The sequence below is a fragment of the Dipodomys merriami genome, unplaced genomic scaffold, assembly GCF_024711535.1.
Source record: "Dipodomys merriami isolate MVZ:Mamm:240054 unplaced genomic scaffold, mDipMer1.0.p SCAF_42, whole genome shotgun sequence".
NCBI lineage: Eukaryota > Metazoa > Chordata > Mammalia > Rodentia > Heteromyidae > Dipodomys > Dipodomys merriami.
In genome coordinates, this window is record NW_027205826.1 from 3,794,000 (window position 1) to 3,811,604 (window position 17,605).

Consider the following 17,605-nt stretch of genomic DNA (forward strand, 5'->3'; position numbering starts at 1 on the left):
AAAAAAAGAACCTTGGGGAAGGGAGGGAGGGAGGGGATAGTAGGGGGAAAACAATGGAGGGGGTAACAATGTTCAAGAGGAAGTGGAAGTGTACTCATTACCTCACTCATGTAACTGTAACCCTCTGTATAGTATCTCTACAATAAAAAAAAATTAAAAAAAAAAAAAAAAAAAAAAAAATCAGGGCTAGAAATGTGGCTTAGTGGTAGAGTGCTTGCTGTGCATGTATGAAGCCCTGCGTTTGATTCCTCAGTATCATATAAACAAAAAAAGCCAGAAGTGGAGCTGTGGCTCAAGTGGTAGAGCACTAGCCTTGAGCAAAAGAAGCTCAGGGACAGTGCCGAGGCCCAGAGTTCAAGCCTCAGGAATGGCAAAAATAAATAAGTAAATAAAAATTTAATAAAAAAAAATTAGCTGGGCACTGGTGGCTCATAACTATAATCCTAGTTACTCAGGAGACTGAGATCTGAGAATCACAGTTCGAAGCCAGCCTGGGGAAGGAAAGTCTGTGAAACTCTCATTTCTAATTAATCACCCCAAAACTGGAAGTGCAGCTATAGCTCAAAGTAGTACAGTGCTAGCCTTGAGCAAAAAAACTCAGGGGTAGTGCCCAGGCTGAGTTCAAGACCCACAACTGACAATAAATAAAAATAAGCAAATTAATAATTTACAAAAAATCAAATTAGCCCAAAATATTTACTTTATAAAGAGATTAAAAGAACTAAGTTAACATACTACAACCAAATAAGAAGAATGTTTATTACATCAATGTGAAAGCCTACACGTTTTTAGCTGCGGATATATACTTGGTTAAAAAGTCCTTTAGCTTAGCTATGTGCATCATTTCCTTCATGGTGGTGTCTCTGCTTCTCAGGTGCACTAAGCCATTCTCCAAAGTGGACTCTGTGATCAGGATTGTGAAAAGGACACTCATTTCATCATACCTAAGAAAAACAGTTGAAAAAATACATGAGCACAACATAAAGTAAATCCTCGTGTTGCCAGCTTTTGTTGCTTTATAGTACATGCCATTTTTCAACTCAAAAACTCACAGAGTCATGGCTTGAGAGCTGAACCAAAACTATCTGTCAATTTCGTTTCTGAGTCATATTCAAAAGTAAGTTTTGAACTTACATTAAGAGCTGAAAAGTCAGGATTGGGAATGTGGTTTGGCAGTAGAGGGCCTGCCTAGCATGCAAGAAGCCCTGGGGTCAATTCCTCAGTACCACTTACACAGAAAAAGTCAGAAATGGTGCTGTGGCTCAAGTGGTAGAGCATTAGCCTTGAGCAAAAGAAGTTCAGGAACAGTGCCCAGGCCCTGAGTTCAAGCCCCAGGACTGGCAAAAACAACAACAAAAAACAACAAGAACTGAAAAACCACCTAAGATATATACACTGATAACTGTCACAATAACTGCAGCCTTTGAAACTTGACTAGAATCCAACAACAATATTTTTAGACTACAGCCTTGTAAAATACTCAACAGTAATGAAGATATGGTATACAACAAATTATGCCAAATCCATGATTCTAGTTCAATAATCATTAACTATACTCATGCTGGTCTTCTGTCTGCTTACCAAATTGAACTATTTCATTAAATTCTCATTTTATTTATAGGGCTCCATCAGAAACTACTATTTATTTATTCCGTTGTTGATTTTCTCTTTTGGGTTATTAATATTTAGTAATTGCACAAAGGGGGAAGGGGCTCATTATTTATTGTCTATTTTTTCCCACTAAAATTAAGCTTTGTAAGATCAAGAAACTTTTGTTTACTACTATACCTAAGTGCAAAAGACACACAAAATTATCTTGACTAGAAAACATGAACATAAAAAGAACAGTATATCTGCTTATGATCACACGAGTCAAAGAGTAAAGTTTTAGAACATGTGAGAACTGCCAAGTTCCGTCCTTCTTTTTACACATGGAATTTTCTTCTGCTTAGTCTCAGGAATGACCCACAATGCCAGCAAGGAAAGGCATTCTATTCATGTGCTTCCAACCCTGATTCAACAAATGCATCGTGCACACCTAACTTCACTCCTGATCAACTGGTAAACTGAGATATTTGCACTTCATGACTGAGTCTTGGAATTACACCAAGCATGCAATCAAATCACCTGCCCAATACTGTTCCTGCTGTAGTAGTTAGCTGAGGGGAGAGGGTCACAGCTTTGTGAAGGGAGAGTGAGCACTTACCTTAGTTACTTAATTAGTTTCTACTACCCTAAAGAGACATATACCCAAACACTCTGATAAGACGGTTTTAATAAGGCAGATAATTCTTACTTTGAATAGAGCTGATCCATTGAGGAGTGTACAGTCTCCTGATAACCAGGCCACACAGAAATTCCATTTTCTAGTAATTCATTAAACAGCCCTTGACAAACCTGGAAGAAAGTACAAAGACTTCATATATGAAAGAAAAAAGAGCTAATACCCGATTTTTTGTGAAACCATACATTTTCAATCTCTAAAATAGGCTTCAATTTCTTTAGTTATACAATATTGCTTATAAATTATATACTTTATAAATTTAGTACACTTTCTCTGACAATGAAATCAAGTACTGCAAATTGAATGCTAGGTGAAAATCTATTTTTACACTAAGTAAGAATTTTTACCACCATTATTATTCAAAACCAAACTTTTTTTTTTTTTTTTGGTCGGTTGTGGGGCCTGAACTCTGGGCCTGGGCGCTGTCCCTCAGCTCTTCAGCTCAAGGCTAGTGCTCTACCACTTGAGCCACAGTGCCACTTGTGGCTTTTTCTGCTTATGTGGTGCTGAGGAATTGAACCTAGGGCCTCATGCATGCAAAGCAAGTACTCTACCACTATGCCACCTTCCCAGCTTTTTTTGCTTTTTTTCCCCCAACTTTTTTTGCTTTCAGAAAAACAAACAAACAAACAAACAAACAAACACAGGTCCAAAGAGCTATATGAACTCTAAGCTTAAACTCACTGGAGAGAGAAACTGCACCGTGGGGTTACACTGCCATGTCAGGAGGAAAAGGAAGAACCAGGGACCTTTTTTTATATATATAAGAAGAAACATTTCTTTTTTTAAAAAAAAATCACTGTTATTACTAAGTAGCTGTTTAGTGAGGGTTACAGTTCTCTAAGTCAGGCTGTCGGCCCAATGCTTCCTGACAATGTCACCCCTTCTTCTTTCTCCCCCACCTCCCCCTCCCACCCTTACCCACAAATTACACGGTTCACTTTTTTTGTTTTTGTCTTTTTGGGGGGTCCGGTCGTGGGGCCTGAACTCTGGGCCTGGGCGCTGTCCCTTAGCTCTTCAGCTCAAGGCTAGCACTCTACCACTTGAGCCACAGCACCACTTCCGGCTTTTTTCTTTTTGCTTATGTGGTGCTGAGGAATTAAATCCAGGGCCTCAGGCATGCAAGGCAAGCGCTCTACTACTGAGTGCCACCTTCCCAGCCCCCATGGTTCACTTTTTATGTAGAGTGCTTAGAATACAGTGACTACATTTGTTTACCGGGACTCCCTCTATTCCCGTCCCCACCCCCAAAAAAAGTTTCCATTTCCTTGTATTCCTTTTGATAAACAGTACTTTGGTTGTTCAGAGGTGTTATGCCTTTGAATTCCTCCCCAAACAGAACCTCCTTTGGTCTGTTTGTAAATGCATTGAGCCCTGTATGTATTATCATGCCCAGTTGTATTTTATTTTAGATCTAGCTTCCATATATGAGAGAAAATATGCATCATTTGTCCCTCTGAGCCTGGCTTACTTCACTTAACATGATTTGTTCTAGAGGTCCATCCATTTTCTGCAAATGACATTATTCTAATGGATGAGTAAAATTCCATTGTGTACAGATATCACATTTTCTTGATCCACTCAGCTGGTGTAGGGCATCTGGACTGTTTCCATAACTTAGCTCTTATGAATAGTGCAGCAATGAACATGGATGTGCAAGTGTCTTTATCCTAAGAGCCAGGAACTTTTTTTTTTTTTTTTGTCAGTTGTACGGCTTGAACTCTGGGCCTGAGCGCTGTCCCTCAACTCTTCAGCTCAAGGCTAGCGCTCTACCACTTGAACCACAGTACTGATCTGCAGCTCATCACCCACGAGTGAAATAAAAATAAAACTTCAAATGGAAATCTTCCCAGTTTGCCTGCACTAAGCATTAGAATGAACGCATGACATTTAGACTTGTTTAACTCACCTGTCTTAATTCCACTGTGGAGCCTCTTCCCATATCCAAAGCAACCTTAACAGGGGCTAAACAAGGGTGAAGTTTAAGGACCTAAGGCAAATAAGGAGGTGGAAAGGGGAAAAAAAGGTTTAATTCATAGCTAAAAGGAAAAACAAGACCCTACAGTTTTGTGTCCCAGGCCCACCTCTGAAACAGCAAAGGCACCTTTCTATGAAGGGTGTTCTTCCTTGCAAAGGAGTTCTCTGTGAGCTGGAGAGAGTCATAGAGGTAAGCCAACACGCCGCAGTCCAGATCCCCATTTATAGACAGAACAGAAGGAACCACATTTTTCCGCCCATCTCGGCCCTTTACAGAAAAGAACAAAACAGCATGCTTTAGCAGAACTTTTTTTTTTTTTTTTTGGTCAGTCATGGGCTTGAACTCTGGGTCTGGGCCCTGTCCCTGCACTCTTCAGCTCAAGGCTAGCACTCTACCACTGGAGCCACAGCACTACTTCTGCTTTTCTAGTGGTTTATTGGAGATAAGAGTCTCATGGACTGCCTGGGCTGGCTTTGAACTGCGATCCTCAGATCTCAGCTTCCTGAGTAGCTAGGATTACAGATGTGAGCCACTGGTGCCCGGCTCAGAACTTTCTTTAAATTATGTATCTTAGGGGTTGGAGGTGTGGCTCAGATGGTAGAGTGCCAACCAATGATTAAAAGCTTGAACTCAAGAAACAGAATTTTGACAAAAAATAACATAAATGATGAATCTTAGAATTATACCATCAGAGTACAAAATTATAAATTCACTTTACAAAGCACCGACTTCATGCCAGGTCTGCTAGGCATTGTTCTCTGTCCTCAGGGAGCCCAAGGTTTCAATCAGTGGGACTCAGCTAGCCACATTACAATCACCAGTCTAGCAGCCTAGCCTAGTTAGTTCAGACAGGATGAACTCACTCATATGGAGTGGGACCTAGGCATCACTATCTTTTCATTGCTTCCTAAGTGAGACGTTTTGGAAAATGAAACCTTGTTTTTCTTTTTCTTTTTAGACAGGGTCTATTGTAGTCCAGCTGGCCTTGAACTATCAATCATCTTATCTCAGCAGAGTGCTGGGATTACAACCATTCACCATCATGCAAGTAAAATCTAAGTTTGTAGATTACTAATAAATGTCAGGAAAGCCCTGGTGGGGGGGAGTTGATGTGCTTATGGAAGGGGGCTTGGGTATAATTTTCTAAAATGTAGGGTTAGGGGCTGGGAAGGTGGCTCAGTGGTAGAGCACTTGCCTTGCATGCATGAGGCCCTGGGTTCGATTCCTCAGCACCACATAAGCAAAAAGAAAAAAGCCGGAAGTGGCGCTGTGGCTCAAGTGGTAGAGTGCTAGCCTTGAGCTCAAGAGCTGAGGGACAGCGCCCAGGCCCAGAGTTCAGGCCCAGAGTTCAGGCCCCATGACCGGACCAAAAAGAAATTTTTTTTAAATAAATAAATAAAATGTAGGGTTAGTTACATAATTGGATTAACACTATTATATGTGTGTATGCATATATATAATTTATAATTTAAATTAACTGATTTATTTCTTCTTTTAACTTGATAAGAATCTTTTTTTTTTTTTTTTAATGCTACCTGTAAGCCGCTAGGCAAGGTGGCTCATACCTATAATTCTAGCTACTAAAGAGAGGCTGAGATCTGAGTATTGTGGTTTGAAGCCAGCCAGGGCAGGAAAATTCATGAGCCTTTTTTTTTTTTTTTTTTGGGTCCGGTCGTGGGGCCTGAACTCTGGGCCTGGGCTCTGTCCCTCAGCTCTTCAGCTCAAGGCTAGCACTCTACCACTTGAGCTACAGCACCACTTCCGGCTTTTTTCTTATGTGGTGCTGAGGAATCGTACCCAGGGCCTCGAGCATGCAAGGCAAGTGCTCTACCACTGAGCCACCTTCCCAGCCCCATCATGAGCCTTTTATCTCCACAATTAACCACCAAAAAACTGGAAGCAGAGCTGTGGCTCAAAGTAACAGAGTACCAGTCTTGAGCAAAAAGCTGAGGGATAGCACCCAGGCCCTGAATTAAAGCCCCACGGCTGACCAAAAAAAGTTACTTGTAAAAAATTTCAAGTTTTGGGGGCTGGGAAGGTGGCTCAGTGGTAGAGCACTTGCCTTGCATGCATGAGGCCCTGTGTTCAATTCCTCAGCACCACATAGGCAAAAAAAAAAAAAAAAAAAAAAAAAGCCGGAAGTGGCGCTGTGGCTCAAGTGGTAGAGCACTAGCCTTGAGCTGAAGAGCTGAGGGACAGCGCCCAGGCCCAGAGTTCAGGCCCCACAACCGACCAAAAAAAAAAAATTCAAGTTTTACACAGTAATACTTCTACTACCATTCTCTTTCTTTCCATTATCATTGTATGAACTATAGGTGGTGCAATCCTAATCTACAAATCCAAAGATTGCAAATTCCAAAATTTTTAAGCACCAGCATGAGACTACCAGTAGAAAATTTCACTGACATCAGGTGCTAGGCCCAAATCAAACACAGGCACACTGAAAATATTCTATAAAATCGCCTGCAAGTTACACGAACATCCGCTGAGAACACTCAGCGAGGGGGCTGCAGGACAGAGTAGCATGTCCAGGGTCAGGCTTTCACGCTAGCCTCTTTCTCCTTCCTTCTCCTGGGCCAAATATCCATCAGGAGGAGGGGAGAGGGCTGGCGTATCCAGGGCTTGTGGTAGGGAGTGCAGTTACATGCAGTAAATGAAAATGAAGTAAATACACTGAAGATACTCAAAGCCAGGTTTCTTATCATCAAAGAAAAGAATTATAAATGTGAAAAGAAGAAAAGCAATGACATGCAATTTGAGGAACATGTGTGAACCCCTAAATTCTAACAGATCTAGACATGAGGTCAGTATGTAAATGTGTATGTAAGTAATCATCTACAGCGTTTCCCAGTTGTGTCCACAAGAGGGCTCAGAAGCAATGATGTCCATTATAAGGAGTGTACCCCTCACAGTTAAGAATCTCAAGTTTTAAATACAATTTTCCTTTAATAGCAGTCAAGATTCCTTGGAGAATTGGTTGACTCCACAGCTAGATCAAGAAAATGTAGAGTGATCTTGAAACAATCCACTGGTATAAAAAGTAAGGAGTGTAGGTGGACAGAATGGCTGGAGATATGGCAATAGGTAAGTGGCAAAGTCTAGGACAACCCAAGGATCAAAAGCAACAATATAGTAAGAGATCTGTGACACTGTGAGAAAATAGGAACCTGTGAGGGCATACCAATATACATTTTTAAAAAGATGTGTTTTCCTTCATATGGGGAAGCTAGACCTAATTTATAAATATACAAGAGCCAGGGTGCCAGTGGCTCACGCCTGTCATCCTAGCTACTCAGGAGGCTGAGATCTGAGGATCTTTCTTGGTTCTAAGCCAGCCTGGACAGAAAAGTCCTCATGAGACTCTTATCTCCAATTATCTACTCAAAAAAAAAAAAAAAAAAAAAAAGCTGGAAGTGATACTGTGACTCAGGACAATACCCAGGTCCCAAATTCAAGCCCCTGTGCTTGACAGCACCTACTTATTTGGTCAAGAATCACTGTAGATGCTACAAACAGAAAATCAAGTTAGTGACCAAAGTTCTTTAGGCATTTACTTATGTTCATTATTGAATATAACATGTATTAGCTTCATGCTGAAGAACTCTGTCTTAACCACATGAGCCAACTTAGCCCCAGGAAGAATAGACTGATGCCATCAGGCTCCTAATGTGGCGCCAAGGATGGGCAGCATTACTTCTTGTCATTTCTGGCAGAAGCATGCAAATCATGAGGGAATACTAGACAAATCCATGCCAAGGGACCATGAACAAAGCAACTGCCTATATTCTTCCCAAGTGTTTTAGCCATGAAGGACAGGAGAGACAGAAGGAAGTATTCATTGGAAGGAGGCGAGGAACATGACAACTCCACTAAATACACCACCCGGAATTGGATCCTGGACCTAAAAATGGTATTATGGGATAATTAGTTACATCTCAAGGGTTTTAGGAAAAGAGTGGGCTTCTGTGAATTTTCTCCCTTTGATGCTTGTAGAGCAGTTATGTGGATGTGTATCACTTGAAAAACACACCTTGAAGTATTAACTGGCTGTGAAACACTGTGTGTGCAATTATTCTCAAGTGGTTCAGAGAATGTGCGTGAAGAACCCAGGAGCTTGAGGTAAAACATACGTGTAATTTAGACGTATTTTCAGGATACGTGTGCAAAAGTTCTTGATCTCCTAGATTCCACAGAGTCTCCACTGGCTCCTTTCCCCAGGGAAAATGGTAGTAAAGTCTGCTTCCTTTCCGTCCCTCTTCATCCTGACAATCACTGCTGCTGAAGGTAGATGGACTCATGGCAAACTGGAAAAGAAAGTTTTCATTTGCCTTGCTAATTTATTAAAACTTATTTCTCATCTATCTCATAATTAGCCCTAAGAATTAGAGCTTCTGTGAGGTCATTTGTTATTTGTGGGTCTTCCTTTTAGAATTAAAGTTGCCTGAAACTTTTTATTCAACACTGGACTGAAACTAGGCAAGTCTCAAATAAAAATCATGATATTTACTATGTATAAGTGAGTCTATTGCCAACAAACTGGCTTTGAATCTGAAACAAGTCTTAAGAAAAACTTGTTACAGCTGTTTAGCTGAGACTGAGTAGTAAGAGGGGAAGTTGCACAGGAACTAATGGAATAAAATATTGCCAGGTACCTGTATAATCCTAACTGCTCAGGAGACTGAGGTCTGAGGATTACAGTTTGAAGCCAGTCTAAATAGGAAAGTCTGTGAGAGTCATGTCTAATTAACTATTAAAGAGCTGGAAGTGGAGGTATTGCTCAAGTGGTAGAGCACCATCCTTGAGCAAAAAAGCTAAAGGACAGTGCCTAGGCCCTGAGCTCAAGCCCCTCTACTGGTACATGCCACATGTGCATGTAGGTACACATACAAACACACAAACACACACACAGACACACACACACACACACACACACACACACACACAGCCAGACACTGATGGTTCACACCTGTAATCCTAGCTATTCAGAAGGCCAAGATCTGAGGATTATGGTTGGAAGCTAGTACAGGCATTAGCCTTGAGCAAAAAAGCTCAAGGCCAGCACCAAGCCCTATTCAAGCCCCGGGAATGGTGAAGAAGAAGAAGGTACTGTCATCACATAGTCCTCACCCTTCTGTCGATGATTTTTTGTGGGTTTTCCTTTTAGTGAAGGTGAAGTTTGAGGATTTTCTGGTTTTTGTTTTTTTTTTTCTGGTTAGTCATGGGGCTTGAACTCAGGGCCTAGGCACTGTCCCTGAGCTTTTTCACACAAGGCTAGCACTCTATCACTTTGAGCCACAGCTTCATTTCTGGTTTTAGGATGATCACTTGGAGATAAGAGTCTCAGGGACTTTCCTGCCCAGGCTGGCACCAAACTGCCATCCTACTCAGCCTCCTGAGTAGCTAGGATTTCAGGTACGAACCAACGGACCCCAGCTAAGCTTGAGATTTTTTTAAGAATTGGAAAAAGGCCAGGCAACAGTATGACAAAAATGCTGACTTCACACTTCATTTCAGTACAAAACCATTTTGATTAACACAGAGACCAAGGATGTAGGCAGCAAAATCTGAGACTGTAGGAGTGGGCAACATTCCAACTCTATTCCACCTTAAGCAGCAAAAAGCATCTGAGTTTCCTAAGACTATCAAAGTAACCCTGTTATCTGGACAAAAAAAAAAAAATCCCCTCTGGCTGTGGTGGCTCACACCAGTAATTCTAGCTACTTAGGAGGATGAAATCTGAAGATTGAGGTTCAAAGCCAGCCCAGATAAGAAAGTTCATGGGACTCATCTCCAATTAACCACGAGAAAACCAGAAGTGGAGCTGTGGCTCAAAGTGGTAGAGCACTAGGCTTGCACAAAAAACCTCAGGGACAGTGTCCAGACCCTGAGCCCATGACAGACCAAAAAAAAAAAAAAAAAAATCCTCTTTGTACTTGATTTATTATAGCTAGTTCTTATACATGCAGTAAAGCCGGAGGAAGGGCTCAGTGATAGAGTGACACCAGGCCTGCCCTACACACACACACACACACCACACCACACACACTGGAATACCAAATCAAATTTGACTTATAAAGTGTGGCCTGAACTCTCAGCCTGGGCACTCACTGTCCCTCAGCTCTTCAGCTCAAGGCAAGTGCTCTACCACTTGAGCCACAGCGCCACTTCTGGTTTTCAGAGTGCCTTCTTGCCCACCCTCGTGAGTAGTTAGGACTGCAGGTGTGAGCCACCAGCGCCCAGCTACCTAATGATTCTTAAAGTTATTATTGTAGTACCTTTCTCCACCATAGGAGCCGATGACGCAACCAGAAATCAAGCCACTGGCTTGCAGTCCTTGGGGGAGTAAACCATACCAGTGAGGCTTCGGTCTTCTCACCAATTCTTTGGAAGATGAAAATAGGTCAGAAAGTTAGTTTATTTGGAAGTTGTATAATCTAACCCAATGTAGAAATGACTTGTCTGATTCTTGACTACTTTACTCTAAGACTGGGTGATTTGTTACTTTTTTGTTTTTTTTTTTTGCCAGTCCTGGGGCTTGAATTCAGGGCCTGGGCACTGTCCCTGAGCTTCTCGTAAGCCACATTCCCAGCCCATTTTGTACCTTTTAACACCATTAAGGATCTGCTTAGTGTCAGAAACAGGATGAAAGCACACTCCAATCTGAGCAAGGCCATAAGGTAGCCTTCTGTTTACCAGATCCAGGCAATTAACATAGTGCTCCAAGGCACCTGCCAAAAGACAAATCAGTCATTGTATAAACCTGTCCCATAGATCTGAACTGTTTTTGTAAATCTACACACATACTACTAGTATACTAATGTTGAGGCTGAGCATGAGGGTACAAGCTGGTAACCCAGCCTGCCTGCAGGAAGGGTCGAGCTGGAGGATGTCTAGATCCAGGCCAGCCTGGGAGACACAGCAAGACCCGGTCTCAACAAACAAACAGAAATAATGTTAACGTAGTAGCAGAGAGCTAATATAGGCAGACTTTAATCGCATGGTTTCTCCATGACTTTTTTTTCTCTGTTTGAATTCTGGGCCTGCGCACTGTCTCTGAGCTTTCATGCTCAGGGCTAGCAAACTACCACTTGAGCCACAGCTCAACTTCTATTTTTTTTTTTTTTTTTTTTTTTTTTTGTGGTTAATTGGAGATAAGAGCCTCACAGACTTTTCCTGCCCCTGCTGGCTTCCAACCACAATCAGCAGATCTCAGCCTTCTGAATAGCTAGGATTATAGGTGTGAGCCACCAATGCCTTGGCCCTCATAACTTCTAGCTTCGAGATTTTAAAATCTATACTAATGTTCAAAGAACAGTACAACAGACACTTGTATATAATAAATGTTGAGACTAAACTTAAGCATCAACATCTGTCATACTTTCTCTGATGCCTAAACACTTCAGTATTTATATTCTGAAACCAAACAATATGCTGAAACCAAACAATATGCTCTGTATACTATTGCACCATAAAATTAACTGTAATTCCATAATATCTAACACAATTGATATTTTATCTGCTCCAACTATCATCCATAAAATACTATCATTTTGCTCATGAAATTTAAGTCTATGCACTTCTGTTTTTGTGCCAGTCCTGGATCTTGAACTCAGGGCCAAGGCACTGTCCCTGAGCTTTTGTACTCAAGGCTAGTGCTCTACCACTTGGGTCATAGCTCCACTTCCAGCATGTTTTGGTACTGGAGTTTCCTGCCCAGGCTAGCTTCAAACTGTGATCCTCAAATCTCAGCCTCCTGAGTAGTGAGGATTATAGGCATGAGCTACCAGCACCAGTTCTTATGCATTGCATTTTGATTAGGTCTGTTCAATCTCTTAACTAAGAACATTAATGGACTCCTTCCCCATCAACTTTGCTTTCAATGATACTGACTTGTTTTTTTGAGATGGAGTCTAGTGAACTATACATCCCAGACTATAATCTTCCTATCTCTGTCTCTGTAATATTCAGATTCTAGCCACATCCTTCCACACCTGGCCCACTGACATACTCTTGATTTGAGTCTAGACTAATCACCAATCATCTTACACTTGGGATTGTCTGGACCCTTGATTTATTGTGAGCTAATTATTTTTAGCAGGGAAAAGCGGTTTATGTGTATATCTTCCTGCCTGATAATGGGACTCAGTACCAAATTATTCCTCCACTGGCAAACCAGATTTGAGTACTTCACAGTAGTATTTGCTCCCCAACAATATCCTGCTCCCCTATAATCTTTCATCCAATATTTTAGGATCCACTGATGACTCATACTTGAGTCAGCTATACTAGTTGTAAAACTGTAAAGTGGTGATTCTTCTATTTTTCCTTCTACATCGGTTGAATAGCTTCTGAAAAATGTAACTTTCTCTGTACTTTCTTCTCCACCCTTTTACCTCAAGTACTTTTTTTTTTTTGTCGGTTGTAGGGCTTGAACTCTGGGCTTGGGCACTGTCCCTGCACTCTTCAGCTCAAGGTGAGTGCTCTACCTGTTGAGCCACAGGGCCACTTCCAGTTTTCTAGTGGTTTATTGGAGATCAGAGTCCCATAGACTTTTCTGCCCCGGCTGGCTTTGAAAGGAGATCCTCAGATCTCAGCCTCCTGAGTAGCTAGGATTACAGGCGTGAGTCACCGACGCCTGGCTTACTTGTTTATTTTTAATGAACATTATCGACTCTTAGACTCTTAGTGTGTGATATCACTTTTTATCTTTAGTTTCATTTTGTGTCAAATCTAGCCAGTGGTAGTCTATTAATGGAAGCATCTGTGTCACTTTGTATCTTACTAGTCTTCAAGTAATTCTTTGCTTTCTAGCACTATGTAGTGTTCCAAACTTACCTTGAACTTTCCCTGCCCCAAACCTGGAATCGGCATTTCTCCAAGCACTGGTTCACTTTAGAAACCAAGATCTGGGAACCAGGTGCTCCAATGCTCAGGAGTGTCATTGTTTCTATGCCCTCTCGATAGAGAAAGTTTGCAAAAAAGTTTAAAATTGTCAGTTCATACTGATACAAGTGCACTTTGGTTATTACAATTTTCCCTTGTTTTTTTTTGGTCGGTCATGGGGCTTGAACCCTGGGCTTGTGCCATGCATGTCCTTGTGCTCTTCAGCTCAAGGCGAGCACTCTACCACTTGAGCCACAGCACCACTTCTGGTTTTCTAGCCGTTTATTGGAGATAAGAGTCTCATGAACTTTCCTGCCCGGGCTGGCTTTGAACGGAGATCCTCAGATCTCAGCCTCCTGAGTAGCTAGGATTATAGGCGTGAGCCACCGGCGCCCGGCTAATTTTCCCTTGTTTTATATGTATGTCATGGAGCTTGAACTCTGGGCCTGAGTGCTATCCCTTAGCTCTTCAGCTCAAGGTTAGAGAGAGCTCTACCACCTGAGTCACAGCGCCACTTCCAGGTTTCTAGTGGTTAATTGGAGATAAGAGTCTCAAGGACTTTCCTGCCTGGGCTGGCTTTGAACCGTGATCTCACATCTCCACCTCCTGAGTAGCTAGAATTACAGGCATGAGCCATGGGTGCCGGGCTTGTTATTTTGATATTTCTTCCTCCTTTTCCTCATAAGGAAAAATAAAATCTTAATTCTTTTAACATTAGCCTAGCTATATTTACTTTATCCTATAATATATAGAAATAGGTTATTCCACATTTGACTTAGAATAAATCAAGGAAAAAAAGTCTTCATCCACTTAAGCTACATTACTGAGAGACAGTCATGTGTTACTTGATTTGAGTAGACTATAGATTGTCTATGTGAGAAAGTCTGGCCAAAAAGAATTTTTTTTTAGCCTGTTTAAAGAAAGGGAAGCTACCAAGGGAACAAGATACACTGAGGAGCCAAGATTTGGGGAGTACAGAGAAGTGAACAGACTCTAAACTGAGATCACTGATGTATCCAAGAATGTTGACGAGGAAAAGGTCTAACATATAAGCAGTCACAGATATAAGAGGATGATGTGGATGATGCAATAACTGTTTTTGGAAACAGAATAACTACAAATTTTTACAAAGCTCTTCATAAAGAGAGGCTGTCCGAACAGTCCAAACCTGCACCAGAAGAGAAGAAGAGCACTAACAAAAGAAAAAGGAAAGATTGGTAACTACGCTAAACACAGTAGACACCCAAAGGATTTGGCAATTTGGCAATTTCTAAAGGCAAGAAAATGTATGTCACATGAAGAGACGCTTGAATGTGTATTTAAAAGACGAGAAAATAAGAACTAAGAAAACAAGAGCTAAGTCCTGTTTTCTAAGTGTGTAATTATGAGGATAGTGACTTCACTTATCAGATGGGAAAGGAAAGATCAGTTTGGGGATGTGCTCAATGAGCAGGCAATGATTTAACACCCCCAAGGTAAAGATTCCATGGCATAAAGAATCAGAAATCAAAATTACCACATTTTTACCATTTTTTTTTTAGTTAGCTTTATTTCATTAAGGAAATCTTTAAAGGCTACAGTGGGAACATTAACTTTCACAACTTCAGACGTTTGGGGTGTTTTCCATTACTCTACTGTACCAAAATGGCAAAGGCAGCATTTCTCAAAGAGGAGACAGACCCTGTGGCAGCCAGTATGTCCTATCAAGAACTTCAGTGAATTTTCTTTAATGATCTCTGCATTGTTGTATTTAACTGTAAATGCTAATGATGCCCTACATATTACTGTGAATTCACCCTAGAACTACCAATATCCAAAAATGCCTGCGCTCGGAAGGTTGAGGCAGGAGGATCCTTAGTTAGAGGCCAGCGGGGATACATACTCAGAGCCTATCTTAATTAAAAAAAAAAAATCTATAAAACTTGACCAAGTCTCATTGGTTAAAAAAAACAAAACAAAAAAAATTTACCTAAAGGGTCAAACAGGTTGTAGATCAGTTCTCAGTAAGAAAAACGGAGGAGTAGGGGAATAATTTTTCTTTTTGCTCTGGAATAACGTTAGCCTTTGATTCACCATATTGTGTCAAACTGAAGCTTAAGCACGGGAGTACTGGTGGACGTTTTGGAATCAATGAACAAATGGCTCAAGCACGTGATTTGACCCGCCGTCCAATCCTAGGGTTGTTCAACTGGACGCTAGGGTGCTACGGGTTACTCCGTGAAACTGACAGCTTTACGGGAGCAGCGGTGGTTATGGACTACTTACTAATATACTGGCTAGATTCAAAAGATGGTACCAGTTCTTTGCACGGGAGTAAAGGGTCAATTGCAACCCCCAAACCTGCGCGACAAGGCCTCCCCCCGCCCCCCGCCCCCAACCTGTTTTCGGAAGCTTAAAAATTGGTGAAGAACCGTACCGTGAAGAAGACTCTCCCGCAGTTTGCCTGAAGTTCTTACTAAGTTCTCAAGACACGCTACAAGCTGCTCCTTGCTCAGATCTCTGTCTTGCAAGATCTCTCGCAGGGCTTCGGCAGGGACGAGCCCGAAGGCCGGGTCCCCGGGCGCCGTCGGGCCAGGCTGGTGGTGGAGGGCGTCCACCGCGAAGACCTGCTCCCGGAACGCCGCCAGCGAGGCCCACCATTCCGCCGCCAGGTTCTTCCGCAACTCGACGCCCAAAGGTCCCAAGCCGGGGTGGCAGCCGCTCAGGAGAGAGGCGCGGCTAGGCCGCGGCTGGCTCCCCCGGAGAAAGTGCCTCTTCTGACAGAGCTCCAGCAGCGGCTCGGCCCGCGCCTCGGCGTCCCCGGCGTCCCCGAGCGCCTCCGCGTGCGGGCCCAGCCGCTCTTCCAACGAACACCTTTCCGACCACCGGTCCGGCTGCCCCTCGTCCACTCGGCCCCCAAACCCGGAGAACAGACACCTGAAGATCTTCTGGCAGACCCTGATGGCTGCCCCCGAGCGCATCTCCTCCGAGAGTCACAGAGCGCCGCGCTCCATCCACCCGCCGACGCACACGCACACACACACACAACCGCTACAACTGTAGACAACCGGCCCCGCGGCGCACGCGTGCGGCGGAAGTGGGCGTGCGTATCGCTGGTCCCACGCCCCCGGAAGTGCGCCACAACCTCTAGTCCGGCCCTCCCCGGAGCGCTCCACCCCCAGGGGGCGGGGCACCGCTAACGGACGTCGCCGGGGCGCTCCAGCCTCGCCCCGCCCCCCCCCCCCCCCCCCCCCCCGCGCGCGGCTGAGCGCGGACCGGCTGCTCCTCACCGGAACCCACGAGCCCTTCCCGCCGCCTCGGTCACTACACTTCCCTAGCCGCGCTGGTGTTTTAATTTCTTGGCAACCCAGAAAAACTAGCTCTGTGCCACCACCAGACATCTACAGAAACCAGGCTGGGGGGTGAAGTGGGAGCCTGGAGCCTGCGGGCGCGGCTCCCCAGGAGGCCGGGGCGGGGTCCCCCCGCGCCCCGGGGCCGGCAGCCTCCTCTCCCCCAGGCCCAACTGAAGGGAGTAACTAGCTGGTCCCACATCTCTGTAAGATAGCAGGCTCGGTAGAACCAGCCAGACTTGGGACTTCTAGCGGCCACTGAATCGTAGCAACACCACTGGAAATGCTTTATTGTGGACCTGTGGGACAAGCCCAAGAAGTCATTCCTGTCGAGTGCACGCGATGATTAACGAGTGGGTAAGCGTACCGAGATACAACTACAAAGCCAATGCCGAGTGTGTTTTCCACTCAAGAATCCACACCAGAAAAGGCCTCTACGCAAATAAATAAAGGAGAGAATGGGGAGAAAAATCACATTTATTAGTTAAAGACAACCACAGGCTGGACACAACACACATGCTAAAAAGTGGACTGTCTTTTAAAACTTCAAAGGTAAATAGGTATATTTTTCCACAGCCCCACAGTCATTTTCATAAATATTTACAAATTAAAAGGCCCACATTAAGACATTGAACAGTAAAATACGTAATAAATGCTCCAATCTATCCCAAAACATTCTAAAAATCATGGATTTGATTAACCGTACCATTGAAAACTACTCAGGTTAATAGGCTGAATCAGTTTTCAACGGATTAGCCCTAGAAACATCACTCCCTATATATACCAGGTCCCCAGCCAACATATTCTAATTTGCTTTACATTTAGGTAAGGCATTCCCATCAAAGCTTGTTTAAAACCCAGAATCTAGTCTCTGGAAGACTTCCCTTGTCCTGGCAAAACATACCCAACTCTTGGAGAAGGCATTCAATTACTTCTAGCCAACACTTCAGAATAAGCTATTCGTGGGCCAAAGTTAAATCTAAAGCTATCCCCTGGACCTTTCTACCAATGTTGAACCTAACATGAAGACTTATCTATACTGCACTCGCTGTGCTTTTGGTTACCTTCTGATTAACCACTTTCATCTTTTTCTCCCCTTTGTATTAAAGAGTATTGACTAGACCTTACAGT

The 17,605-nt window shown here is 43.1% G+C and overlaps 1 protein-coding gene across 1 annotated transcript; it reads right to left on the reverse strand.

Annotated features, from left to right (window-relative positions):
- Positions 1–735: 735 nt before the first annotated feature.
- Polg2 (DNA polymerase gamma 2, accessory subunit) lies at positions 736–16,197 on the reverse strand. The gene is made up of 8 exons (XM_069993089.1): positions 15,562–16,197; positions 10,864–10,990; positions 10,538–10,643; positions 8,393–8,566; positions 4,389–4,529; positions 4,194–4,274; positions 2,297–2,397; positions 736–944 (listed from the first exon to the last, which is right to left on the reverse strand). Exons 1-8 carry the CDS (start codon positions 16,103–16,105, stop codon positions 779–781), a joined length of 1,440 nt encoding a protein of 479 aa, XP_069849190.1. The 5' UTR covers positions 16,106–16,197; the 3' UTR covers positions 736–778.
- Positions 16,198–17,605: the final 1,408 nt, after the last annotated feature.